The sequence below is a fragment of the Pristiophorus japonicus genome, chromosome 9 (assembly GCF_044704955.1).
Source record: "Pristiophorus japonicus isolate sPriJap1 chromosome 9, sPriJap1.hap1, whole genome shotgun sequence".
Taxonomy (NCBI): Eukaryota; Metazoa; Chordata; class Chondrichthyes; family Pristiophoridae; genus Pristiophorus; species Pristiophorus japonicus.
In genome coordinates this window covers 209,208,167-209,236,166 of record NC_091985.1, presented here as the reverse complement: position 1 = coordinate 209,236,166, position 28,000 = coordinate 209,208,167, and the positions used below count along the sequence as shown (strand labels likewise).

At 46.3% G+C, this 28,000-nt stretch overlaps 3 protein-coding genes across 3 annotated transcripts in view; 1 reads left to right on the top strand and 2 right to left on the bottom strand.

Annotated features, from left to right (window-relative positions):
- LOC139274101 (zinc finger protein 420-like) overlaps positions 1–28,000 on the bottom strand; it is a 506,104-nt gene that overhangs the window by 131,784 nt on the left and 346,320 nt on the right. The window lies entirely within an intron of this gene.
- LOC139273552 (zinc finger protein 208-like) overlaps positions 1–28,000 on the bottom strand; it is a 115,756-nt gene that overhangs the window by 32,497 nt on the left and 55,259 nt on the right. The window contains exons 3-5 of the mRNA XM_070890502.1: positions 23,782–24,257; positions 23,097–23,706; positions 18,133–18,134 (exon numbers count right to left, since the gene is read on the bottom strand). Of these exons, the coding sequence (XP_070746603.1) occupies positions 18,133–18,134; positions 23,097–23,706; positions 23,782–24,257 (1,088 nt within the window). The remainder of the gene's footprint in view (positions 1–18,132; positions 18,135–23,096; positions 23,707–23,781; positions 24,258–28,000) is intronic.
- LOC139272877 (zinc finger protein 235-like) lies at positions 166–6,747 on the top strand. Its single transcript, XM_070888983.1, has 2 exons — positions 166–299; positions 5,123–6,747. Exons 1-2 carry the CDS (start codon positions 166–168, stop codon positions 6,189–6,191), a joined length of 1,203 nt encoding a protein of 400 aa, XP_070745084.1. The 3' UTR covers positions 6,192–6,747.

Here is a 28,000-nt window from a genome sequence, read left to right as displayed (position 1 = left end):
CTCCACGCACCTCCTCGACGCTGCTCCCGACTGCCGCCGACGCTGGGCCCCGGACTCCCTGCTGTGCCTTTTATAGGCCTCACCACGCAGCTCCTCGATGCTGCTCCCGAAGGAAGGGTTGGGTTGATTAGGGACCAAAAAGGAGATCTTGTGCAGGCAGAGGGCATGGCTGAGGTATTAAATGAGTCTGTTACAGCTGTCTTCACTAGAGAAGAGGATGCTACCAATGTAGCAGTAAAGAAGGAGGCAGTAGTGATATTGGATAGGACAAAAATCGATGAAGAGGAAGTACTTAAAAGGTTGGCAATCCTCAAAGTAGAAAGGTTACATGACCCTACATTACTGAGGGAAGTAAGGATGAAAATTGCGGAGGCACTAGCCACAATCTTCCAATCCTCCTTGGATATCGGCGTGGTGCCAGAGGACTGCAGGACTGCAAATGTTACACCCCTGTTTAAAAAAGGGGCGAGAGATAAACCCGGAAACTACAGATCAGTGAGCCTAACGTCGGTGATAGGGAAACTTCTAGAAACAATAATCTGGGACAAAATTCATTGGCATTTGGGAAACTATGGGCTAATAACTGGAAGTCAGCACAGATTTGTTAAAGGCAGATCATGTTTGAGTAACTTGACCGAGGTTTTTGATGAAGTAATGGGGAGGGTTGATGAGGGTAGTGCGGTTGATGTGCAGATGACTTACAAAAAGCACTTGACAAAGCACCACATAATAGAATTGTTAGCAAAATTAAAGCCTATGGGATTAATGGGACAGTGGCAGCATGTGTACATAATTGGGTAAGGGACAGAAAGCAGAGAGTAGTGGTGAATGGTTGTTTTTCAGACTGGAGGTAAGTATCCAGTGGTGTTTTCCAGCGGTCGTTAGGACCACTGCTCTTTTTGGGCTGGATTTGGGTATACAGGGCATCATTTCATCGTTTGCAGATGACACAAAACTTGGAGGAGAGTAGTAAAAGACTTCAGGTGATAATAGACAGACTGATGAAATGGGCAGCCACGTGGCAGATGGAATTTAATGCAGAGAAGTGTGAAGTGATATATTTTGGTAGGAAAAATAAAGAGAGGCAATATGAATGAAATGGTACAATTTTGAAAGGGATGCAGGAACAGAGAGACCTGGGGTGTATGTATACAAATCTTTGAAGGTGGCAGGAGAACATTGGAATACTGAAGTGTGGATGTAACAAAGGAATGGTTGTGGGTTTCAGCAGTAGATCAGCTGAGACATCCTTTCACCTCCGTAATATCACCCTGCTTCGCCCCTGCCTCAACTCATCTGCTGCTGAAACCCTCATCCATGCCTTTGTTGCCTCCAGACTTAACTATTCCAGTGTTCTCCTGGCCAGCCTCACAACTTCCACCCTTCCTAAATGTCTCAGTTTAGACACTTTGAGCATGCTCTAGGCTACCTGACCTAACATCTCTTTATGTGGCTCTGTGTCAAATCTTTTTTGATAAGACTCTTGTGAAGAGCCTGGGAATACTTTACTATGTTAAAGGAGCTATATAAATGCAAGTTGTTGTTGTTGACTTCAGAGGAGGTAGAGAAGGATCATACACTCAACATTTCTGGCTGAAGATAGTTATGAATGCTTCAGCCTTTCTTTTGCACTTAGGTGCTGGGCTCTGCCATCATTGAGGATGGAAATGTTCATGGAGACACCTCCTTCTGTTAGTTGTTTAATTGTCCACCACCATTCATAACTGGATGTGGCAGGACTGCAGAGCTGTGATCTGATCCATTGGTTGTGGGATCACTTAGCTCTGACCATAGCATGCTGCTTATGCTGGTTAACAGGCAGGTAGTCCTGTGTTGTAGCTTCTCCAGTTTGGTAGCTCATTTTTAGGTACACCTGGTGCTGCTCCCAGCATGCTCTTCTACACTCCTCATTGAACGGAGGTTGGTCAGCTTGCTTGATGGTAATGAAGGAGTAAGAATATGCCAGGCCATGAGCTTGCAGATTGTGTTGGAATACAATTCTGCAGCTGTGGATAGCCCAGAGCACCTTATGGCTGCCCAGTTTTGAGCTGCTAGGTCAATTATTAGTCTATTCCATATGGCACAGTGGTAGTGCCACACAATATGATGGTGGTTGTCCTCAGTGTGAAGGCAGAACTTGGTCTCCACATGGGCCAACTTGGTATCCTCTGCAAATTTGGAAAACATGCCACAATTTCTGAGTCTATATAATGGTGAACAACAGTGGTCCTGGCACGGATCCCTGCGGGACATCACTTCTCACTTCCTGCCAGTCTGAGAAACTTCACTTAGCTCATATCCTCTGATTTCCGTTTAGTAGTCATCTTTCCATCCATTCTACTACCTGGCCCTTGACTCCACATGGTCTGACTTGCGTCATCTTATAGACCATAATTACTGCAGAAACAGTACCAATGGTAGAGAGGGTGGATACTGAGTGCTGTGGCAGGGGCACTGTGAACTGGATTTCTCTGTCCCATGTGTTTTAAGGCATCACTAATAGTGTTTTTCACCTCCAAAATTAAAAAAAACTTGTTGCCAGTTTATTAAAGCCATTAACAGCCTCTCCAGTGGGACACACAAACAAAATGAGACCTCGTAAATTTCCCTCAGAATGAGGCCAGAACTCAAGTTACAAAACAGTTAGAATATATTTAGCAATGAACTCAGACACGGTGTGTCCTGAGATGCGAGTTAGTAACGGAAATGTTTCAGCACCATGGCTGAGGACCCTGGCACTCCGGTCTTTGTATAATTTATTTATTAAGTTTGTTTATTGAAAAATCAGACTGGTGGGTTATCTTCCGACCGAGGCTGGGTTCCCCAATGGGGGCTTTCTACGCGCGAGTCCTCCCCTGCACCACTGGGGTCTAGGGCGGAGACTGTTACACGGAGCAGTCATGTGCAATCATTTTTCATAGAATCATAGAAAAATTATGACAGAGGAGGCCATTCGGCCCATAATGTCCATGCTAGTCGAAAAAGAGCTAAACAGCCTATGCCCACCTTCCAGCACTAGGCCCGTAGCCCTGCAGGTTGCGGCTCTTCACGTGCACATCAAGAACTATTTAAATGTGATGAGGGTTTCTGCCTCTACCACCCTTTCAGGCAGTGAGTTCCAGACTCTCACCCTCCAGGGAAAGAAATGTTTCCTTATTTCCCCTCTAATCCTTTTACCATATACTTTAAATCTATAGCCCTGGTTATTGACCCTTCAGCTAAGGGAAATGTCCTTCCTATCCACTGTATCTAGGCCCCTCATAATTTTATACAGCTCAATTAAATCTCTCCTCGGCCTCCTCTGTTCCAAGGAAAACAACCCCAGCCTACCCAATCCTTCCTCATAGCTAAAGTTTTCCGATCCTGGAAACAGCCTCTTCTCAGAACCCTTTCTAGTGCAATCACATACTTCCTGTAATGTGGTGACCAGAACTGCACACAGTAATCCAGCTGTGGCCAAACTAGTGTTGTATACAGTTCCAGCATAACTCCCCTTTCCGGGCTCCAAGGCCAGATGTGGATTTTTGTGGGGAGAGGAGTCCATGGGCTATGTATATATTCAGTGATCGATTTTTCAGCCCCTGCATAGTTACCTGAAGCGGCTGCTCCTCAAGTTTTGGTTACACTTCAGCACCATGCCCCTATTCTTCGATTGCCCGATGTGGAGGGTGATGGAGTGGAGATGTCGGATGAGTAAGTCAGAGGATCTTCTCCTGGACCTGCTCTTGGGTCTGGCAAAAACATAAAATTTGCAAGTCCAAGATGAGCGGGCCCATTGGGAGGTCACACTGGCTGCCTACCTCGCTTCCACGGTCTTGCCCGGCTGGCTATGGAGAGGGACCATGTGGTGTCCATGTGGAAGGCTTGATAACTTTCGTGACCGGTGGGCACCGCAGGTTAAAGAGGTGATAATTGATCCTCACAATCACTTTATGATTTGTGTGTAAATAGTTATTACTATTTATTTCATATTTGTGGTATACGAGGGCACTTGCTTTAAAGATTTCTGTTCCCATCTGCTAACACTGGAGCAACTTGGTGTGACCCCCTACAGGTAGTGAAAAAAAACAATTTCAATCGGCTGACACAAAATAAATGTTATCTTCACCACCTGGGGCTTTCAATGAATGGAAGGATGTTTACCCAGAAACCCCCGCGAGGCTCAAAGTGGCCTATCAATGACTACAGGAGCCCAGTACGCAGGCGCGCGGCCGGTCTGTGCTCTGGGCATGCGCAGTGCCAGTGGTGAAGATGATTTGTGACAGAAGATACGGTTCTGCGAGGCGCCGGGAGATTGTGGTCTGAGCGGAGGAATTGGACAGCCGGATACGCTGGGAAGCTTCATAAACAGGTCGCGAAAGCCTCAGGCACTGAATAAGAGCATAGAGGCACCGAATATGAGCGGACAGGCTCCGAATAAGAGCCCGCAGGCCCGTGTTTGCACCGCGGAGATGGGCCCGACTGCCCGGGTTCACTGGCCGCCATCTTGGACAGGGACGTTCAGGGCGGCTGTGCGGCCATAGTCGCAAAGGCTTTTCCCCGGTGACAAGCCCGGATTATTGCGACTGCGCGGCCATTTTCGTACAGGAGCAGAGAGTGGGCGGGGCTTCAGGGTCCCAGTACCCAGGAGAAAAACATTAATGCCTCATTGATTTTATTCTCACTTTCCACACAGCGGGTGTAGAACTGAACCCAACCAGAGCAGAGGGAGGGAGCAAACGGTGGAGGGGGGAGGGTAAAGAAATGTTGGAGATGGTGCGATGGGTTTGGATTTCAGCACAGCGAGGAGGGAGAGTGTGCGGGACAGGGATTTACAGCTTTGGGGGAACAATAGAGGGGAAAGACTGTGCCATAGAAATGAGAATTGTCTGTCTTCAATTTCTATCCTGCACTTCCAGTGCTGACTTTTGTAAAATCCTTTTACAGGATATTAGAAGGGGAGCATTTGCAGACGGAAAACCCAACCAAATATGTCAGATCTGACAGAGTCACTCCATTCATCAGGAGCTGGATATCATCGGCCTTTTAAAGTGGAAGGAGAAACATCGCACCATTCACAACGCGGAGAAACCGTACATGTGTGTGTGTGTGGATGAGGCTTCAACTGATTGTACAACCTGGAGAGACACAAGGACACCCACATCACGGAGAAACCATGGGAATGCGGAGATTGTGGGAAGGGATTCAATTGCCCCTCTGAGCTGGAAACTCATCGACGTCGTCACACCGGGGAGAGGCCGTTCACCTGCCCTGTGTGTGGGAAGGGATTCATTCGTTCAGCTCACCTTCTATCACACCAGCGAGTTCACACGAATGAGAGACCTTTTAAATGCTCTGACTGTGGGAACAGCTTTAAAACCTCTCGTGAACTAAATCAACACCAACGAGTTCACACTGGGGAGAGGCCGTTCAGTTGCTCTTACTGCGAGAAGAGGTTCAGGCAGTCATCCAACCTCACTGAGCACCAGCGAGTTCACACTGGGGAGAAACCATTCATCTGCTCCGTGTGTGGGAAGGGATTCACTTGTTCTTCACGCCTCACTGAACACCAGCGAGTTCATACTGGGGAGAGACCATTCATCTGCTCCATATGTGGGAAAGGGTTTGTTAAATCATCTCATCAGCTGAGACACCAGCGAGTTCACAGCGGGGAGAGGCCGTTCATCTGCTCTGTGTGTGGGAAGGGATTCGCTCGTTCATCCATCCTCACTGAACACCAGCGAGTTCACACCGGGGAAAGGCCGTTCACGTGTTCCATGTGTGGTATGGAATTCGCTCGTTCATGCCAGCTCACTGCACACCAACCTGTTCACACCGGGGAGAAACATTTTACCTGTTCTGTGTGTGGGAAGGCATGCACTCGTTCATCCCAGCTCACTGAACACCAACTTGTTCACACCAATAAGAGACCGTTTAAATGTCCTGACTGTGAGAAGAGCTTTAAAAGCAGAAAGGATCTGATGACACACCAACGCACTCACACTGGGGAGAGGCCGTTCACCTGTTCTGAGTGTGGGAAGAGATTCACTCGTTCATTCAACCTGCTGGCACACCAACGCACTCGCACTGCAGAGATGCCGTTCACCTGCTCTGAGTGTGGGAAGGGATTCATTCAGTCGTCCCACCTACTGAGACACCAGCGAGTTCACACTGCAGGTGTGGATTCTGCTGTTAATCACATCCAGGACTGAACCGTGTTCACTTGGACAGAAGGGGTTTGTTGCCACTGATGTAATTAATCCCTATAACTGGGCTGGAGTTTAATTTTCTGGAAAGCTTAGAATCATAGAATGGTTACAGCTTTCGACCCATCAAGCCCATGCAGGCTCTCTGCAAGAACACCTCAGCTAGTCCCACTCCCCCGCCCTTGCCCCGTAACCCTGTGAATTTTTTCCTTCAGGTACTTATCCAATTCCCTTTTGAAAGCGACAATTGAGTCTGCCTCCCACCCTTTCAGGAGTGCATTCCAGATCCTAACCACTCGCTGCGTAAAATTTTTTTTTCTAATGTCGCCTTTGGTTCTTTTGCCAATCACCTTTTGTCCTCTGGATCCACTCTGTCTATACCCCTCATGATCTTGAACACCTCTATCAAATCTCCTCTCAATCTTCTCTGCTGTAAGGAGAACAACCCCAGCTTCTGCAGTATATCCACATAACTGAAGTCCCTCAGCCTTGGAACCATTCTTGTATATCTTTTCTGCACCCTCTGTCAAACAACTCTCAAATAAATCAGCTTTGTTTCCAACATACAGTCGATTCCTTGATTTCTCCAAGAGGAGACTAATTGATATCCTGTTCCATTTTTGAGCCTTTTCTCCTTTGTTAAAGGAAGACTTGTATTTATAAAGTGCTTTTCATGCCAAAGCACTTGACAAGCAAGTGCTTTTTAAGTGCAGTCACTGTTGTAATGGAGGAAATGCAGCAACCAATTTGCACACAGCAGGCTCCCACAAACAGCAATGTGATAATGGCCAGATAATCTGTTTTAGTGATGTTGGTTGAGGGACACTGGGGTAAACTCCCTTTTTCTTTGAATAATGTCATGGGATCATTTATGCCCATTTGAGAGATCAGATGGGGCCTTGATTGAACGTCTCATGTGAAAGACGGCACCTCTGACAGTGCAGCGCTCCCTCTGTATTGCATTGGAATGCCGGCCTAGATTTTATGCTCAAGGCTCTGGAGGTGGACTTCAATCCACAATCTACTGACTCAGAGACAAGAATGCTACCACTGAGCCATGACCAACACCTCATTACTCTGGATTATTTCAGTTCTCTTGCTGTTGGTTATTATCATGGACAAGTCTGAGCTCCCCATACCTTCCAGAGCGCCGCTCCCAGCCTTGGGATCCAGGGAAGCCATTAGTAACACGCCCGTGTACATGCCCTGGGAGTGTTTGATGGGACAGTGTAGAGGAAGCTTTACTCTGTATCTAACAACTCTCTGCGGTAGGGAATTTCACAGGTTAACAACTCTCTCAGTGAAAAGGTTTCTCCTCATCTCAGTCCTAAATGGCTTACCCCTTATCCTTAGACTGTGTTCCCTGGTTCTGGACTTCCCCAACATCGGGAACATTCTTCCTGCATCTAACCTGTCCAGTTCGTCAGAATTTTATATGTTTCTATGAGATCCCCTTTCATCCTTCTAAATTCCTGTGAATATAGGCATAGTCGATCCAGTCTCTCCTCATATGTCAGTCCTGCCATCCTGGGAATCAGTCTGGTGAACATTCGCTGCACTCCCTCAATAGCAAGAATGTCCTTCCTCAGATTAGGAGACCAAAACTGAACACAATATTCCAGGCCCTGTACAACTGCAGTAAGACCTCCCTGCTCATATACTCAAATCCCCTAGCTATGAAGGCTAACATACCATTTGTCTTCTTCACCGCCTGCTGCCAACTTTCAATGACTTATGTACCATGACACCCAGGTCTCATTGCACCTCCCCTTTTCCTAATCTGCCGCCATTCAGATAATATTCTGCCTTCGTGTTTTTGCCCCCAAAGTGGATAACCTCACATTTATCCATATTATACTGCATCTTCTATACATTTGCCCACTCACCTAACCTGTCCAAGTCATCCTGCAGCCTCTTAGCGGCCTCCTCACAGCTCACACCACCACCCAGCTTAGTGCCATCTGCAAACTTGGAAATATTACACTCAATTCCTTCATCTAAATCATTAATGTATATTGTAAATAGCTGGGGTCCCAGCACTGAGCCCTGCGGCACCTCACTAGTCACTGCCTGCCATTCTGAAAAGGACCCGTTTATCCCGACTCTCTGGTTCCTGTCTGCCAACCAGTTCTCTATCCACGTCAGTACATTACCCCCAATACCATGTGCTTTAATTTTGCACACCAATCTCTTGTGTGGGACCTTGTCAAAAGCCTTTTGAAAGTCCAAATACACCACATCCACTGGTTCTCCCTTGTCCACTCTACTAGTTGCATCCTCAAAAAATTCCAGAAGATTTGTCAAGCATGATTTCCCTTTCATAAATCCATGCTGAGGTTTCAGTGCAGTACTGAGGGAGTGCTGCAGTGTCGGAAGTGCCACCTTTTAGACGAGAAGTTGAACCGAGGCCCTGTTTGCCTGGATATTAAAAGATCCCCCGGCACTATTGGGAGGCCTCCCAATTTCCTGGCCAGCATTTCTCCTTCAACCAACACCACCTGATTCTTGGCAATATTGCATTTGCAAAGTTTTCCATGTGACCTATCTAAGCAAGGCTATCAAGGTAGTGGTGGTGAGAGATCATGGCGGAGGTGCGGCGAATGTTTGTGGTGGAGGAGCGATGGGAGCTCGTGGCGGGGGTGCGGCTAATGCGGGTACGGCACCCAGAAGAGCCAAGGGCCCTGGGGCAGCACGGGCCAGCCCACACTGCGATATGTGTGCGCACTAGGTCCGTGCAGCAGAGCAGGTCTCCAGTCGTCCTGCTTAACCCTTGGCACTGGATAAAGGCCTAGCTCTGTCAAGCCCGTGTGGTGGCTGGTGTGCAATGGTCACCACACCTTAAAAAAATCCACGCACAGGCATCTTCCACCCCTGGAGTTCAGGACTGGTACATCGGGTCCTTCATTGAAACATTTATGAACTCATGTGGAAGCAAGTCATCCTCGTTCGAGGGACCGCCTATGATGATGATCACCAAAGTGAGCCATCTGGAGATTTTGATCTTGTGGCCCATACACCAAAGCTCAGATAATTTCTCTATATTCAGAAGAGCAATAGTCCCAACATTGACTCGGGGACACCAGAATTTACATAATTCTTGGATAAAGATTATCCATTACATAAGAACATAAGAATTAGGAACAGGAATAGGCCATCTAGCCCCTCGAGCCTGCTCTGCCATTCAATAAGATCATGGCTGATCTGGCCGTGGACTCGGCTCCACTTATCCGGCTGGTCCCCGTAACCCTTAATTCCCTTATTGGTTAAAAATCTATCTATCTGTGACTTGAATACATTCAATGAGCTAGCCTCAACTGCTTCCCTGGGCAGAGAATTCCACAGATTCACAACCCTCTGGGAGAAGAAATTCCTTCTCAACTCGGTTTTAAATTGGCTCCCCCGTATTTTGAGGCTGTGCCCCCTAGTTCTAGTCTCCCCTACCAGTGGAAACAACCTCTCTGCCTCTATCTTGTCGATCCCTTTCATGATTTTAAATGTTTCTATAAGATCACCCCTCATCCTTCTGAACTCCAACGAGTAAAGACCCAGTCTACTCAATCTATCATCATAAGGTAACCCCCTCATCTCCGGAATCAACCAAGTGAATCGTCTCTGTACCCCCTCCAAAGCCAGTATATCCTTCCTTAAGTAAGGCGACCAAAACTGCGCGCAGTACTCCAGGTGCGGCCTCACCAATACCCTATATGGTTGCAGCAGCACCTCCCTGCTTTTGTACTCCATCCATCTCGCAATGAAGGCCAGCATTCCATTCACCTTCCTGATTACCTGCTGCACCTGCAAACTAACTTTTTGGGATTCATGCCCAAGGACCCCCAGGTCCCTCTGCACCGCAGCATGTTGTAATTTCTCCCCATTCAAATAGTATTCCCTTTTTTTGTTTTTTTTCCCAAGGTGGATGACCTCACACTTTCCGACATTGTATTCCATCTGCCAAACCTTAGCCCATTCACTTAACCTATCTAAATCTCTTTGCAGCCTCTCTGTGTCCTCTACACAACCCGCTTTCCCACTAATCTTTGTGTCATCTGCAAATTTTGTTACACTACACTCTGTCCCCTCTTCCAGGTCATCTATGTATATTGTAAACAGTTGTGGTCCCAGCACCGATCCCTGTGGCACACCACTAATCACCGATTTCCAACCCGAAAAGGACCCATTTATCCTGACTCTCTGCTTTCTGTTAACCAGCCAATTCTCTATCCATGCTAATACATTTCCACTGACTCCGCGTACCTTTATCTTCTGCAGTAACCTTTTGTGTGGCACCTTATCGAATGCCTTTTGGAAATCTAAATACACCACATCCATCGGTACACCTCTATCCACCATGCTCGTTATATCCTCAAAGAATTCCAGTAAATTAGTTAAAAATGATTTCCCCTTCATGAATCCATGCTGCGTCTGCTTGATTGCACTATTCCGATCTAGATGTCCCGCTATTTCTTCCTTAATGATAGTTTCAAGCATTTTCCCCACTACAGATTTTAAACTAACCGGCCTATAGTTACCTGCCTTTTGTCTGCCCCCTTTTTTAAACAGAGTCGTTACATTAGCTGCTTTCCAATCCGCTGGTACCTCCCCAGAGTCCAGAGAATTTTGGTAGATTAAAACGAATCCATCTGCTATAACTTCCGCCATCTCTTTTAATACCCTGGGATGTATTTCCTCAGAACCAGGGGACTTGTCAATCATGAGTCCCATTAGCCTGTCCAGCACTACCCCGCTAGTGATAGTGATTGTCTCCAGGTCCTCCCTTCCCACATTCCTGTGACCAGCAATTTCTGGCATGGTTTCTGTGTCTTCCACTGTGAAGACCGAAGCAAAATAATTGTTTAAGGTCTCAGCCATTTCCACATTTGCCATTATTAAATCCCCCTTCTCATCTTCTAAGGGACAAACATTTACTTTAGTCACTCTTTTCCGTTTTATATATCTGTAAAAGCTTTTACTATCCGTTTTTATGTTTTGCGCAAGTTTACCTTCGTAATCTATCCTTTATTGCTTTCTTAGTCATTCTTTGCTGTCGTTTAAAATTTTCCCAATCTTCTATTTTCCCACTAACCTTGGCCACCGTATACGCATTGGTTTTTAATTTGATACTCTCCTTAATTTCCCTGGTTATCCACGGCTGGTTATCCCTTCTCTTACCGCCCTTCTTTTTCATTGGAATATATTTTTGTTGAGCACGATGAAAGAGCTCCTTAAAAGTCCTCCACTGTTCCTCAATTGTGCCACCGTTTAGTCTGTGTTTCCAGTCTACTTTAGCCAACTCTGCCCTCATCCCACTGTAGTCCCCTTTGTTTAAGCATAGTATGCTCGTTTGAGACACTACTTCCTCACCCTCAATCTGTATTACAAATTCAACCATACTGTGATCACTCATTCCGAGAGGATCTTTTACTAGGAGATCGTTTATTATTCCTGTCTCATTACAGAGGACCAGATCTAAGATAGTGTTCTGTAACATACTGTTCTAAGAAACAATCCCGTATGCATTCTATGAATTCCTCCTCCAGGCTACCCCGTGCGATTTGCTCAGACCAATCGATATGTAGGTTAAAATCCCCCATGATTACTGCCGTTCCTTTTTCACATGCCTCCATTATTTTCTTGATTATTGCCCGCCCCACCATGAAGTTATTATTTGGGGGCCTATAAACTACGCCCACCAGTGACTTTTTCCCCTTACTATCTCTAATCTCCACCCACAACGATTCAACATTTTGTTCATTAGAGCCAATATCGTCTCTCACAACTGCCCTGATATCATCCTTTATTAACAGAGCTACCCCACCTCCTTTCCCTTCTTGTCTATCTTTCTGAATCGTCAGATACCCCTGTATGTTTAATTCTCAGTCTTGGCCACCCTGCAACCACGTTTCTGTACTGGCCACCAAATCATACCCATTTGTAATGATTTGTGCCGTCAACTCATTTACTTTATTTCGATGTTTTAATACTAGTTTTTAATCCATGATTTTTAGTTTTGACCCCTCCTGCAGCCCCTTTACATTCAGTGGCCCTTTTTGTTTTTTGCTTTGGGTTTCTCTGCCCTCCACTTTTACTCATCTCCTTTCTGTCTTTTGCTTTTGTCTCCTTTTTGTTTCCCTCTGTCTCCCTGCATTGGTTCCCATCCTCCTGCCATATTAGTTTAACTCCTCTCCAACAACACTAGCAAACACTCCCCCTCGCACATTGGTTCCGGTCCTGCCTAGGTGAAGACCGTCCGGTTTGTACTGGTCCCACCTCCCCCAGAACCGGTTCCAATGCCCCAGGAATTTGAATCCCTCCCTGCTGCACCACTGCTCAAGCCACGTATTCATCTGAGCTATCCTGCGATTCCTACTCTGACTCGCACGTGGCACTGGTAGCAATCCTGAGATTACTACTTTTGAGGTCCTATGTTTTAATTTAGCTCCTTAAATTCATGTCGTTAGGACCTCTTCCCTTTTTTTACCTATATCGTTGGTACCAATGTGCACCACAACAACTGGCTGTTCACCCTTCCTTTTCAGAATGTCCTGCACCCGCTCCGAGACATCCTTAACCCTTGCACCAGGGAGGCAACATATCATCCTGGAGTCTCTGTTGCGGCTGCAGAAACGCCTATCTATTCCACTTACTATCGAATCCCCTATCACTATCGCTCTCCCACTCTTTTTCCTGCCCTACTGTGCAACAGAGCCAGCCACGGTGCCATGAACTTGGCTGCTGCTGCCGTCCCCTGATGCGTCATCCCCCTCAACAGTACTCAAAACGGTGTATCTGTTTTGCAGGGGGATGACCGCAGGGGACCCCTGCACTACCTTCCTTGCACTGCTCTTCCTGCTGGTCTTCCATTCCCTAGCTGGCTGTTGTCCCTTCACCTGCGGTATGACCAACTCACTAAACGCGCTATTCACATCATTCTCAGCATCGTGGATGCTCCAGAGTGAATCCATCCTCAGCTCCAACTACGCAATGCGGTCTGTCAGGAGCTGGAGGTGGATACACTTCCCGCACACGTAGTCGTCAGGGACACTGGAAGCGTCCCTGAGTTCCCACATGGTACAGGAGGAGCATAACACCTGACCGAGCTCTCCTGCCATGACTTAACCCTTAGATAGGCAACAACAATGCTAAAGTTTACTTACTGTTATAGAAGAGAAAAAAGAAAAACTACTCACCAATCACCAGCCAATCACTTACCCCCTTGGCTGTGACGTCACCTTTTTGTTTCTTTCTACTTCTTTTTTGCCTTCTCCCTATAGCTGCACCGGCTGGGCCTTTTGCAGGCCTCTCGCCATCCCCGGAACTCACGGCTCTCCACGCACCTCCACACGCTGTTCCCGACTGCCGCCGCGTTGGGCCTTTTGTACTCTTTTTGTCTCTGTACCCCCTCCAAAGCCAGTATATCCTTCCTTAAGTAAGGTGACCAAAACTGCACGCAGTACTCCAGGTGCGGCCTCACCAATACCCTATATAGTTGCAGCAGGACCTCCCTGCTTTTGTACTCCATCCCTCTCGCAATGAAGGCCAACATTCCATTCACTTTCCTGAATACCTGCTGCGCCTGCAAACTAACTTTTTGGGATTCATGCACAAGGACCCCCAGGTCCCTCTGCATCGCAGCATGTTGTAATTTTGTAATTTCTCCCCATTCAAATAATATTCCCTTTTACTGTTTTTTTCCCAAGGTGGATGACCTCACACTTTCCGACATTGTATTCCATCTGCCAAACCTTCGCCCATTCGCTTAACCTATCCAAATCTCTTTGCAGCCTCTCTGTGTCCTCTACACAACCCGCTTTCCCACTAATCTTAGTGTCATCTGCAAATTTTGTTACTCTACACTCTGTCCCCTCTTCCAGGTCATCTATGTATATTGTAAACAGTTGTGGTCCCAGCACCGATCCCTGTGGCACACCACTAACCACCGATTTCCAACCCGAAAAGGACCCATTTATCCCGACTCTCTGCTTTCTGTTCGCCAGCCAATTCTCTATCCATGCTAATACATTTCCTCTGACTCCGCGTACCTCTATCTTCTGCAGTAACCTTTTGTGTGGCACCTTATCGAATGCCTTTTGGAAATCTAAATACACCACATCCATTGGTACACCTCTATTCACCATGCTCGTTATATCCTCAAAGAATTCTAGTAACCACTGCTCTCTGTTCCTAGCCACGTGGAACGCATTGCCTGAAAAATGGTGGAAATTACTTTCAAGAAGAAATTGGAAATGTACTTGAAAGGGAGGAGTTATGGGATTCTGGGGAAAGAGTGGGGGTGTGGGACTAATTGGACAGGTTTTCAAAAAGCCGGCACAGACTCGATGGACTGAATAACCTCCTCCTGCACTGTATGATTCCATGATTATTGGTCACTAATAAAGTAGATAAGAGATTGTCAATGGATGTTGTCTAGAGACTTCCAGAAGGCTTTCCATAGAGTGTCACACAACAGATGTGGTCCTGAGCTGTAGTTGGCCTTCTGCGACTGGTGGGTACCGGAGGGACTGGAGTGCATCATCACCCCAGCAAACAGAACTCTAATTTAATCTGCTAAGTTTCCTTTTAATTGTGGTGAAGTTCCAGTCTTTATGGGTTGTGCCCTTTAAGAAGGGGGCATCTGCTTCCCTCTGAATGGCTGATGGCGATTATCATCCACCAGTGGAATCAGAGTGAGCTGCAGTTGTAAAATAAACATTAATTGAAGGCGTCAGTTACAACATTCAATAAATCTAAATTAATAAAAATGACTGGAAAAAATATTTTCCAGAGTTGACTAAATTGTGGGCGCGTATACACTGAGTGTGACAGTTTTTAATGACACCAAGTGCTGGGGTTTCAGTTTATTTTGTTGTCCTTGCTCCAAACACATTTCACCTGCTTCCAATCACATTCCTGTCAGGTGGAAGATCAAGACATTTAATGGCGGCTGTCTCACCCAGCCTGCAGTGCGATACAGAATGTGCCACCCGACTCTCTGACACCTCCTCCTACCTCCCCGGACCATGACCCCGCTACCCAACATCAAACCATTGTTTCCCAGACTGTCACTGATCTCAATGCCTCTGGAGATCTTCCCTCCACGGCCGCCAACCTCAAAGACCCCCAACCACGCACAGCCCGCTTCTACCTCCTTCCCAAGATCCACAAACAGGACTGCCCTGGTAGACCCATCGTTTCACCCTGATCTCAGCTCTATTTGTTCTCCCCTTGTCCAGTCTCTTCCCGCCTACATCCATGATTCTTCTGATGCCCTCCACCATTTTAACAGTTTCCAGTTTCCTGGCCCCAACCATCTCCTTTTCACCATGGATGTCCAATCCCTCTACACTTGCATCCCCCACCAGGACAGCCTGAGGGGGCTCTGCTTCTTCCTCGAGCAGAGGCCCAACCAGTCCCCATCCACCACCACCCTCCTGCGCCTGGCTGAACTTGTTCTCACATTGAACAACTTCTCCTTTGACTCCACTCACTTCCTTCAAATTATGGGAATCCTATGCCTGCTTTTTTGTGGGATATGTGGAAAATTCTTTGTTCCAGTCCTCCTCAGTTCCTTCCCTCACCTCTTCTTCTGGTACATTGATGAACGTATCGGTGTGGTTTCCTGCTCTCACCCTGAACTGGAAAATTTCATTCACTTTGCTTCCAATTTCCACCCTTCCCTTACCTTCACATGGTCCATATCTGACTCTTCCCTTCCCTTCCTTGACTTTTCTGTCTCCATTTCTGGGGATAGGCTATTGACAAACATTCAATGACTGTCTGCTGGCTGCCACAGCTACCTGGACTACAGTTCCTCCCACCCCGCTTCCTGTAAGGACTCCATTCCATTCACCCATTTCTCATCTCCGTCGCATCTGCTCTGATGATGCCACCTTCCACACTAGTGCCTCTGATATGTCCCTTTTCCCTAAATCAAGGATTCTCCTCTGCTGTGGTTAACATGGCCCTTGACCGTGTCTGTTCTATTTCCCGCCATTCTGCTCTCATCCCTTCCTTGCCCTCCCAGAACCAAGATGGGGTTCCCCTTGTCCTCACCTTTCACCCCACCAGCCTCCACATTCAATGGATCATCCTGCACCCTTTCCGCCTCCTCCAGGGTGGTCCCACAACCAATCACATCTTCCCCTCCCCTCTCAGTATTCCGAAGGGATCGCTCCCTCTGAGATATGCTGATCCACTCCACAGTCACCCCCAGCACCCCTCCCTTTTCCACAGCAACTTACCGTGCAAGCACAGGAGCTGCAACACCTGCCCTTTTACCTCCTCCATTCCCACTGTCCAGGGCCCCAAACACTCCTTCCAGGTAAAACAGTGCGATTTACTTGTACTTCTTTCAATTTATAATGTATTCCCTGCTCACGATTTGGTATCCTCTACAATGGGGAGTTCAAACACAGATTGGGTGACTGCTTTGTGGAAAACCTCCATTCAGTCCGCGAGGGTGACCCCGAGCCTCTGGTCGCCTGTCTCCGGTCCACTCCCACTCCCACATCTCTGTCCTCGGCCTCCTACACTGTTCTAATGAAGCTGAGTACAGAACTCGAGGAACAGCACCTCATCTTCTGTTTAGGCCTTCTGGACTCGACATAAGAATTCAACAATTTCAAACCATAACTTCTGCTCATATTTTTTTTCTTTTCTGTTTTTTTGTCTTTCCCATGGCAGCTGTTGATGATTCTGCCATCTCCATTTACGCCCTATCAAGACTCATAGAAACATAGAAAATAGGAGCAGTAGTAGGCCATTCGGCCCTTCAAGTCTGCACCACCATTCAATATCATGGCTGATCCTCTATCTCAACACCATATTCCTGCTTTTCCCCATACCCCTTAATGCCTTTTGTTTCTAGAAATCAATCCATCTCCCTCTTAAATATATTCAGTGACTTGGCCTCCACAGCCTTCTGTGGTAGAGAATTCCACAGATTCACCACCCTCCAAGTGAAAAAATTTCTCCTCATCTCGGTCCTAAATTTCCTACCCCGTATCCTGAGACCTCCTTGTTCTTGACTTCCCATCCAGGAGAAACATCCTCCCCGCATCCAGTCTGTCCAACCCAGTCAGAATTTTATACGTTTCTATGAGATCCGCCCTCATTCTTCTAAACTCTAGTGAATACAGGCCTAGTCGATCCAATCTCCTCATTCGACAGTCCTGCCATCCCAGGAATCAGTCTGGTGAATCTTCGCTGCACTCCCTCTATGGCAAGTATACCCTTTCTTAGGTAAGGAGACCAAAACTGCACACAATACTCCAGATGCGGTCTCACCAAGGCCCTGTATAACTGTAGTAAAACATCCTTGCTTCTGTACTCAAATCCTCTTGCAATGAAGGCCAACATACCATTTGCCTTCCTAACTGCTTGCTGCACCTGCTTGTTTACTTTCAATGACTGGTGTACAAGGACACCCAGGTCTCTCTGTACATCGACACTTCCCAAGTCATAACCATTTAAATAATACTTTGTCCTTATGTTTTTCCTGCCAAAGTGGATAACTTCACATTTATCCACGTTATATTGCATCTGCCTTGTGTTTGCCCACTCACTCATCCTATCTAAATCGCCTTGTAGCGTCTTTGCATCCTCCTCACAATTCATAATCCCACCTAGTTTTGTGTCATCAGCAAACTTGAAAATATTACATTTGGTTCCCTCATCCAAATCATTTATATATATATTGTGAATAGCTGGGGTCCAAGCACTGATCCCTGTGGTACCCCACTAGTCACTACCCACCACCCCAAAAAAGACCTGTTTATTCCTACTGTTTCCTGTCAGATAACCAATTTTCAATCCATGCCAATACATTACCCCCAATCCTATGTGCTTTAATTTTGCACACTAACCTCTTATGTGGGACTTTATCAAAGGCCTTCTGAAAATCCAAATACACTACATCCACTGGTTCTCCCTTATCTATTATATCAGTTACATCTTCAAAAAAGCTCCAGTAGGTTTGTCAAACGTGATTTTCCTTTCATAAATCTATGTTGACTTTGTTTAATTCCGTTGATATTATCTAAGTGTGCCGTTATCACATCCTTTATAATAGACTCTAGCATTTTTGCTACTACTGATGTCAGGCTAACCGGTCTGTAGTTCCCCGTTTTCTCTCTCCCTCCTTTTTTAAATAGTGGGGTTACATTTGACACCCTCCAATCTGCAGGAACTGATCCATAATCTAAAGAATTTTGGAAGATGACAACCAATGCATCTACTATTTCCATGGCTACCTCTTTTAGTACTCTGGGATGCAGATCATCAGGCCCTGGGGATTTATCGGCCTTCAGTCCCATTAGTTTCTCCAGCATTATTTTCTTACTAATACTCATTTCCATTAATTCCACTTGCTCACTAGACCCTTGGTTCCCTAGCATTTCTGGGAGGTTATTTGTGTCTTCTTCCGTGAAAACAGAACTGAAGTATTTATTTAATTGTTCTGCCATTTCCTTGTTTCCCATTACAAATTCTCCTGTTTCTGTCTGTAAAGGACCTACATTTGTCTTCACTAATCTTGTTTTTTTACATACTTATAGAAACTTTTGCAGACATTTTTTTATGTTCCTTGCAAGTTTCCTCTCATACTCTATTTTTCTCCACTTAATCATCTCTTGGTCCTCATCTTTTGTTTCTTACCATCTCCTTTTGCCTCGCACCATCATCCCTTTTGTTTCTTAATCTCTTCTGCCTTCCACTCTATCACAGACCTTCCCTTTTGTTCTTTCCTCACCACCCCCCACCCCTAATCCCTGCCTCTACACTTGCTTCAAATCCTGTTACAGCTCTAACTTTTTCCAATTCTGATGAAGGATTAACAAAATGTTAACACTGTTTCTCACTCCACAGACGCTGCTAAGTTTTTCCAGCATTTTTTATTTTTATTTAAACATAAGCGTGTCCCTTACAACGGAGGCAGCACGTGCCTGGAGCAGTTGGAGGGAGTTTTGAACCTGGAACAGCAGGAGAGAGTTTTGACCCTGGAGCAGTTGGAGGGAGTTTTGAACCTGGAGCAGCAGGAGGGAGTTTTGAACCTGGAGCAGCAGGAGGGAGTTTTGACCCTGGAGCAGTTGGAGGGAGTTTTGAACCTGGAGCAGCAGGAGGGAGTTTTGAACCTGGAGCAGCAGGAGAGAGTTTTGAACCTGGAGCAGCAGGAGGGAGTTTTGACCCTGGAGCAGCAGGAGGGAGTTTTGAACCTGGAGCAGCAGGAGGGAGTTTTGAACCTGGAGCAGCAGGAAGGAGCTTTGAACCTGGAACAGCAGGAGGGAGTTTTGACCCTGGAGCAGTTGGAGGGAGTTTTGAACCTGGAGCAGCAGGAGGGAGTTTTGAACCTGGAGCAGCAGGAAGGAGCTTTGAACCTGGAACAGCAGGAGAGAGTTTTGAACCTGGAGCAGCGGGAGGGAGTTTTGAACCTGGAACAGCAGGAGAGAGTTTTGAACCTGGAACAGCAGGAGGGAGTTTTGAACCTGGAGCAGCAGGAGGGAGTTTTGAACCTGGAGCAGCAGGAGGGAGTTTTGAACCTGGAGCAGCAGGAGGGAGTTTTGAATCTGGAGCAGCAGGAGGGAGTTTTGAACCTGGAGCAGCAGGAAGGAGCTTTGAACCTGGAACAGCAGGAGGGAGTTTTGAACCTGGAACAGCAGGAGGGAGTTTTGAACCTGGAGCAGCAGGAGGGAGTTTTGAACCTGGAGCAGCAGGAAGGAGCTTTGAACCTGGAACAGCAGGAGGGAGTTTTGAACCTGGAGCAGCTGGAGGGAGTTTTGAACCTGGAGCAGCAGGAGGGAGTTTTGACCCTGGAGCAGCTGGAAGCAGCTCGAGTCTGGAGCCAACACAGGTCCTGTCAAGGGGACGAAATGAGAAATAAAAAGTAATAAAATTAGCACATCACAAGGATGGAGATTGTTTCTTCCAATATTAATTGAATCACTGGACAGGGAATGAATCTTAAAGAAAGCTAATAACTGATTTAATTTGCTTCAATTGCTGAGTTTCTAATTTTAACTTAATTTATAATTATGGTATATATTATTTTTGTTTAATTATAATTAATCTTTATTATAGTGATTTTACTATTGTATACTCCTTATTGTATTATTTACAATGTAATTTGAATTTTTTAAAAAAAAAAGTGTTTTTGCCTGTCTATCTGCTGCACATTTTGGCTGCCGCTTTGGACCCGAGCCATTTACCTCTTTTTACACTTCCTTCTCATGCTTTTTCTCTCTTTCCCTCAATGGTCAATATCCAACATGCTGTAAAATTGTTGTGAAGCACCTTAGGATGTTTTACTACGTTAAAGGCGCTATATAAATAAAAGTTATTATTTCAGGTTCAGCACGGATTAGACGTAGAGTAAAGCTCCCTCTACATTGTCCCATCTAACACTCCCAATGCAGGTACAGCACGGGGTTCGATCCAGATTAAAGCGTCCTCTACACTGTCCCATCAAACACTCCCAGGGCAGGTACAACATGTGTTAGATACAGAGTAAAGCTCCCTCTACAATGTCCCATCAAATACTCCCAGGGCAGTGTCGAGGGAACTTTACTGAGATCCATCACCTCAATGAGCACAAAAATTCACCGAAAGGGAGTAACATAAACCCAACAGCTGCTGCACAACAGAAATACTGAGGGACAGAGAGTGTTCGGGACAATGACATTTCTCACTCAATAAGGTATAAATTGATCCTGTACCTCTCCCCATTAATCCTGGGCTCCACACGGGTTGAATCCTGCTGTTTCCCTTCCTGTCACAGCACTGAGCTAAACCTAGTCCATAATGCGCAGGGCTCAGGGAGGTTGGTTGCTGGGCACTACAGTGATGTCATAAAGCAGGACCATTCAGCCCAGCGGGTCCTCTCCTTGTCCCTTTAAAGGTGGAGAGTTGGGACATCCTGTCTCAACACACATTCCCCCTGTTCATACTGAGAATCCCCAGGGAAGGCCCAAGGCCCAGAGTGTGGAACACGACTAAGGGGAAAAAAGGAGAGAAGGGGAGGTAAGTCAAGTACTAGGGAGTGAGGGACACCAAGCTTCAGGTTTAGAGCCTGTAAACTTCAGGAGGGGCAGACCGAGTTCAGTAGTTTCATGATCCAGGGAGAGAACAAGGAGCAGATTTGGAGACTGGTGTGGATTCCAGCACAGTGAGGATGTGGGGGGAGGGAGATTGTGTAGGGCCATGTATTAGGGGTGTAGGAGGAACAAGAGAGGAAAGGTCAGAGGAGCAATTACTGCAGCAGTGTCCATAAATAGTGAGAGAGAAGGTGGGGGTTAGAGTGGACCATGGAGAGTCTGTTAAACTGTCTGTGTGCTGTGACCAGCTTTCCTTCTGTTAAAAATAGCCTCCTGTAGCCCATTAAATTCCACCAATGTCCTTTGGTCCAGTCTCTCTTTGTAAAACATCGGCTGTTATTAAAGCTTCTTATTCTGACTCACTCACAGAGAGAAATGAGCTGCAGAACTGGCCACACTATCAGCTTTAAGGAGACATTTCCATTTGGAGATCGGATTGCCCATTAAGTTTGACTAAATTGATGTTAAAGTAACAATGCTGCTTTGCCCCGTGACAATAACACATCAGAATATTTCCCACAGGTTAAAATCCAATATTACAGGGACTCACTGCCCTGGATGGTTGAAGTGGACCCTGTCATATAATCGAATTTTCTGTCCTGTCATCTTGTAGATTCATCTTTTAGAATGTTGTGGGAACTCAGTTTTCAGATGGGATTTAATGATCGACTGAATCCTGCCAGACAGGGAGCAGATAATCAGCCTCTCCCAGTATCGATGAGTTTCCAGCTGGGATGAGGAACTGAACTCATTCCCACACTCCCATTTCCATGGTTTCTCCATGGTGGCGGTGTCCTCATGTTTCTCCAGGTTCAATATCCAATGGCTGATGAAATACAGGTCCCAATGAATACATTGACTGTTAGATGTTGATGGGATGTTTGGTTTAAGCTTCCCGTCTGTAAATCCTCCTTGTCTCGGCTATATACTGCTTTTCTGGACTGCAACCGTTCAAGAAAGTGGCTCACCATCACCTTCTCAAGGACAGTTAGGTATGGGCAATAAATGATGGCCTTGCCAGTGCTGCCCACATACCAGGAATTTTTTAAAAAGTAAGGAAGAAACCAGTCAGGATTGGAAAACTATTGACAAAGAATTCAAGGGGTTCTTCCATTTGGGATCGTTATTTATTTTGTCCACTCAAGGAGTTAGATAACAGACTTTCACCTGCAAATATAGAGCTGGATTATTGGGCCGTGATGTGTTTACTTTTGTTGAGTACATTTGCTGAGTGGATTTAAATTGAAAACCAGGTTTGCAGGCATGATTCTCTATCCACACATCGAAAGTGAGAGAGATGCTGTGGGGCACACGCTAAGTCCAGTAGCTGGAAGTGATTAACAGACTGGGTTTTGTGTTTAGTGACCCCAGGCATGTTACCGATACCATCCCTGGATACCAAGGCTAGGAGAGGCACTCTAAAAGGTATGGAGATCTGGGACTTGTCCATGAGAGAAATGAAAGATATGAGAACTGAAATGATCTAGAGTTAGAAAGGAGAAAAGGTCCAAAAATGGAACAGTCTGTAACAGGACACCAATTAGTCTCCTCTTACCTTGGAGATGTCAAGGACATGACACATTGTGTTTGAAACAAAGCTGATTTATTTGAAAGATATCAAAACACAAAATCCAGCCCAGTTATTGGGGTTATCAGCAGAAACAAACCCCAACTGTCAGAATGAACATGGTTCAGTCCTGGATGTGATTGTTGGGGCAGGAGAGCGGCCTCTCCCCAGTGTGAACTCACTGGAGTGTCAGAAGGTTAGATGACTGATTGAATCCTTTCCCACACACACAGCAGGTGAACAGCCTCTCCCAGTATGAACTTGTTGGTGTCTCAGCAGGTTGGATGAGGTAGTGAATCCCTTCCCACAATCAGGGCAGATGAACGGCCTCTCCCCAGTGTGAACCCGTTGGTGTCTCAGCAGTTGGGATGACTGAGTGAATCCTTTCCCACACACAGAGCAAGTGAACGGCCACTCCCCAGTGTGAGTATGTTGGTGTGTCAGCAGATCATTTTTTATTTTAAAACTCTTCTCACAGTCAGAACATTTAAAAGGTCTCTCCCCAGTGTGAACTCGCTGGTGTGTCAGCAGGATGGATGAACGACTGAATCTCTTCCCACATACGGAGCAGGTGAACGGTCTCTCCCTAGTGTGAGTGCGTTGGTGATTCATCAGCTCATTTGTGCTTTTAAAGCTCTTCTCACAGTCAGAACATTTAAAAGGTCTCTCATCAGTGTGAAATCGCTGGTGTGTCAGCAGGTTGGATGAGTGAGTGAATCCCTTCCCACACTCTGAGCAGGTGAACGGCCTCTCCCCAGTGTGAACTCGCTGGTGTGTCAGCAGGTTGGATAACCGAGCGAATCGTTCACCACACACTGAGCAGGTGAACGGCCTCTCTCCAGTGTGAGTGCGTTGATGATTCAGCAGATCCCTTGTGCTTTTAAAGCTCTTCTCACAGCCAGAACATTTCAAAGGTCTCTTATTGGTGTGAGTAAGTTGGTGAGACGTGAGGTGGGATAACTGAGTGAATCCCTTCCCACACACGGAGCAGGTGAATGGCCGCTCCCCAGTGTGGATTCGCTTGTGCACTGTGAGGTGGGATGACACAGTGAATCCCTTCCCACACACTGAGCAGGTGAATGGCCTCTCCCCAGTGTGAACTCGCTGGTGTCTCATCAGGTGGGATGATACAGTGAATCCCTTCCCACACACGGAGCAGGTGAACGGCCGCTCCCCGGTGTGAACTCGCTGGTGTTCCGTGAGCGTGGATGACTGCCTGAATCTCATTCCACAGTGAGAGCAACTGAACGGTCTCTCATCAGTGTGAATCTGCTGGTGTCTCACCAGGTGGTATGACTGAGTGAATCCCTTCCCACACACGGAGCAGGTGAATGGCCTCTCCCCAGTGTGAACTCGCTGGTGATTCAGCAAAGTGGATGACTGAGTGAATCCCTTCCCACAGTCCCCACATTCCCACGGTTTCTCCATGGTGCGGGTGTCCTTGTGTCTCTCCAGGTTGGACGATCAGTTGAAGCCTCGTCCATACACAGAACACGTATACAGTTTCTCCCCGCTGTGAATGGTGCGATGTTTTTTCAGGCTGTGTAACTGGTTAAAAGCTCTTTCCACAGTCAGTGTACTGGAACACTCTCACTCGGGTGTGTGTGTCTTGGTGCTTTTCCAGTCACATTGATGTTTGAAATCTTTTTCCACAAACAGAACAAACATTTCTCCTTCCACTTTCACGGTCCGATGATATTCAGGTTGCAATGAATCGAGTGACTGTCACATCTTGATGTGATGTTTGGTTTAAGTTTCCCGTCTGTAAATCCTCCCCTTCTAATACCCTGTAAAAGGAGTTTACAAAAGTCATCACTAAGTACAGGATAGAAAGTTAGAACAGACAATTCTAATATTTATGGAACATTCTTTCCTCTCTTGTTCCCCAAAACATGTGGTCCAATCAAACAAATAGCAGAAAAAATAAGCAACAAAGTCACAACAATAGCAAAGGGAACCTTCCCAACTAAACTAAGATGTTGTTACCAGTGTCTATGACACACTCTGTATGCTGAGGTGGAACATATGAAGTGTACCAATGGACACTGCATTCTCCAGGGCCACTCAGACAAGACCGCGGAAGATAGGCAGGCAGCCAGAGCAACCACCCACCATTGGTCCCCTGGCCATCCTGGACCTACAAATTGCTGTTTTAGCCAGGCCCAAGGGAAGGTCCAAGAGAAGAACCAGCAGCTTGTTCACACTGTTCAGAAACCATTTAAATGTTCTGACTGTGGGAAGAGCTTTAAAACACTCAGGTAGCTGAAGGGACACCAGCGAGTTCACACTGATGAGGCCATTCAAATGTTCCGACTGTGGGAAGAGGTTTAAAAGACCCAGGAAGTTGAAGGGACACTAGCGAGTTCACTGAAAGGACACTGGGGAGAGGCCGTTCACCTGCTCCGAATGTGGGAAAGGATTCACTGAGTCATACATGCTGAAGACACCAACTTGTTCACACTGATGAGAGACCCTTTAAATGTTCTGACTGTGGGAAAGCTTTAAAAGCTCCGGGGAGCTGAAGAGACGCGAGCTCATTCACACTTGTGAGAGACTGTTCACCTGCTCCGTGTGTGGGAAGGGATTCACTCAGTCATCCACCCTCCTGTCACACCAGCTTGTTCACACTGACGAGAGACCCTTTAAATGTTCTGACTGTGGGCAGTGCTTTAAAAGCTCTAAGAGCCTTAAGAGACACCGGCGTGTTCACACTGATCATAGAATCCTACAGCACAGAAGGAGGAGCTTCGGCCCTTCATGTCTGTGCTGCCATTTTGAAAGAGCTGTCCAATTTAGTCCCCTACCCCAGCTTTATCCCCATAACCCTACAATCTTGTCCCGTTCAAGTACATGCCCAATTGCTGTTTGAAAGTTCCTATAGAACCTGATTCCACCATCCTTTCAGATGGTGCATTCCAGACCTTAACATCCCTCTGTGTGAAAATATTTCCCCGCTAGTTCTTGTGGCAATTATTTTAAATCTGTGCCCTTTGGTTACTGACCATTTTGCCAGAGGAAACAGTTTCTCCCTACTTGCTCTATCATAACCCCTCCTAACTTTGAATACCTCTATTAGGTCTCACCTTAATCTTATCTGCTCGAAGGGGAACAATCCCAGCTTCTCCTACTCCCCACATAACTGAAGTCCGCCATCCCTGGTAACATCGTGGTAAAGCTCCTCTGTACCTTCTCCAAGGCCTTGTCATCCTTCCGAAAGTGTGGTGCCCAGAATTGTACACAAGTCTCCAGCTGAGGCTAAAACCGTGCAGCCATACAGAGCCCTGGTTAGAAACATAGAAAATAGGTGCAGTAGGCCATTTGGCCCTTCGAGCCTGCACCATCATTCAATAAGATCATAGCTGATCATTCACCTCAGTACCCCTTTCCTGCTTTCCCTCCATAGCCCTTGATCCCTTTAGCCGTAAGGGCCACATCTAAGTCCCTCTTGAATATATCTAACGAACTGGCCTCAACAACTCTCTGTGGTAGAGAATTCCACAGGTTCACAATTCTCTGAGTGAAGAAGTTTCTCCTCATCTCGGTCCTAAATGGCTTACTCCTTATCCTTAGACTGTGATCCCAGGTTCTGAACTTCTCCAACATCGGGAACATTCTTCCTGCATCTAACCTGTCCAGTCCCGTCAGAATTTTATATGTTTCTATGAGATCCACTCTCATTCTTCGAAACTCCAGTGAATACAGGCCCAATCGATCCAGTCTCTCCTCATAGGTCAGTCCTGCCATCCCAGGAATCAGTCTGGTGAACCTTCGCTGTACTCCCTCAATAGCAAGAACGTCCTTCCTCAGATTAGGAGACCAAAACTGAAAACAATATTCCAGGTGAGGCCTCACTCACCAAGGCCCTGTACAACTGCAGTAAGACCTCCCTGCTCATATACTCAAATCCCCTAACTATGAAGGTCAACATGCTATTTGCCTTCTTCACCGCCTGCTGTACCTGCATGCCAACTTTCAATGACTGATGTACCATGACACCCAGGTCTTGTTGCACCTCCCCTTTTCTTAATCTGCCGCCATTCAGATAATATTTTGCCTTTATGTTTTTGCCACCAAAGTGGATAACCTCACATTTATCCACATTATACTGCATTTGCTCACTCGCCTAACCTGTCCACGTCACCCTGCAGCCTCTTAGCATCCTCCTCACATCTCACACAGCCACCCAGCTTAGTGTCATCTGCAAACTTGGAGATATTACACTCAATTCCTTCATCTAAATCATTGATGTATACTGTAAATAGCTGGGGTCCCAGCACTGAGCCTTGCGGTACCCCACTAATCACTGCCTGCCATTCTGAAAAGGACCTGTTTATCCTGACTCTACTTCCTGTCTGCCAACCAGTTCTCTATCCACGTCAATACATTACCCCCAACACCATGTGCTTTAATTTTGCACACCAATCTCTTGTGTGGGACCTTGTCAAAAGCCTTTTGAAAGTCCAAATACACCACATCCACTGGTTCTCCATTGTCCAGTCTACTAGTTACATCCTCAAAGAATTCTAGAAGATATGTCAAGCATGATTTCCCTTTCATAAATCCATGCTGACTTGGACCCATCCTGTCACTGCTTTCCAAATGCGCTGCTATTTCATCTTTAATAATTGATTCCAACAGTTTCCCCACTACTGATGTCAGACTAACCGGTCTATAATTCCCTGTTTTCTTTCTCCCTCCTTTTTAAAAAAGTGGTGTTACATTAGCTACCCTCCAGTCCATAGGAACTGATCCAGAGTCGATAGACTGTTGGAAAATGATCACCAATGCATCCACTATTTCTAGAGCCACTTCCTTAAGTACTCTGGGATGCAGACTATCAGGCCCTGGAGATTTATCGGCCTTCAATCCCATCAATTTCCCTAACACAATTTCCAGACTAATATGGATTTCCTTCAGTTCCTCCTTCTCACCAGACCTTCGGTCCCCGAGTATTCCTGGAAGGTTATTTGTGTCTTCTTTAGTGAAGACAGAACCAAAGTATTTGTTCAATTGGTCTGCCATTTCTTCGTTCCCCATTATAAATTCACCTGATTCTGACTGCAAGGGACCTACATTTGTCTTCACTAATCTTTTTCTCTTCACATATCTATAGAAGCCTTTGCAGTCAGATTTTATGTTCGCAGCAATCTTCCTCTCAACTATTT

Excerpts from the sequence above, each read along its gene's own strand:
- LOC139272877 (XM_070888983.1), top strand. The coding sequence starts at position 166 with ATGGCTGAGGTATTAAATGAGTCTGTTACAGCTGTCTTCACTAGAGAA. Across the intron at positions 300-5,122 it reads GAAGAGGAAGTACTTAAAAG|GAGACACAAGGACACCCACA; the intron begins GTTGGCAATCCT and ends GTACAACCTGGA.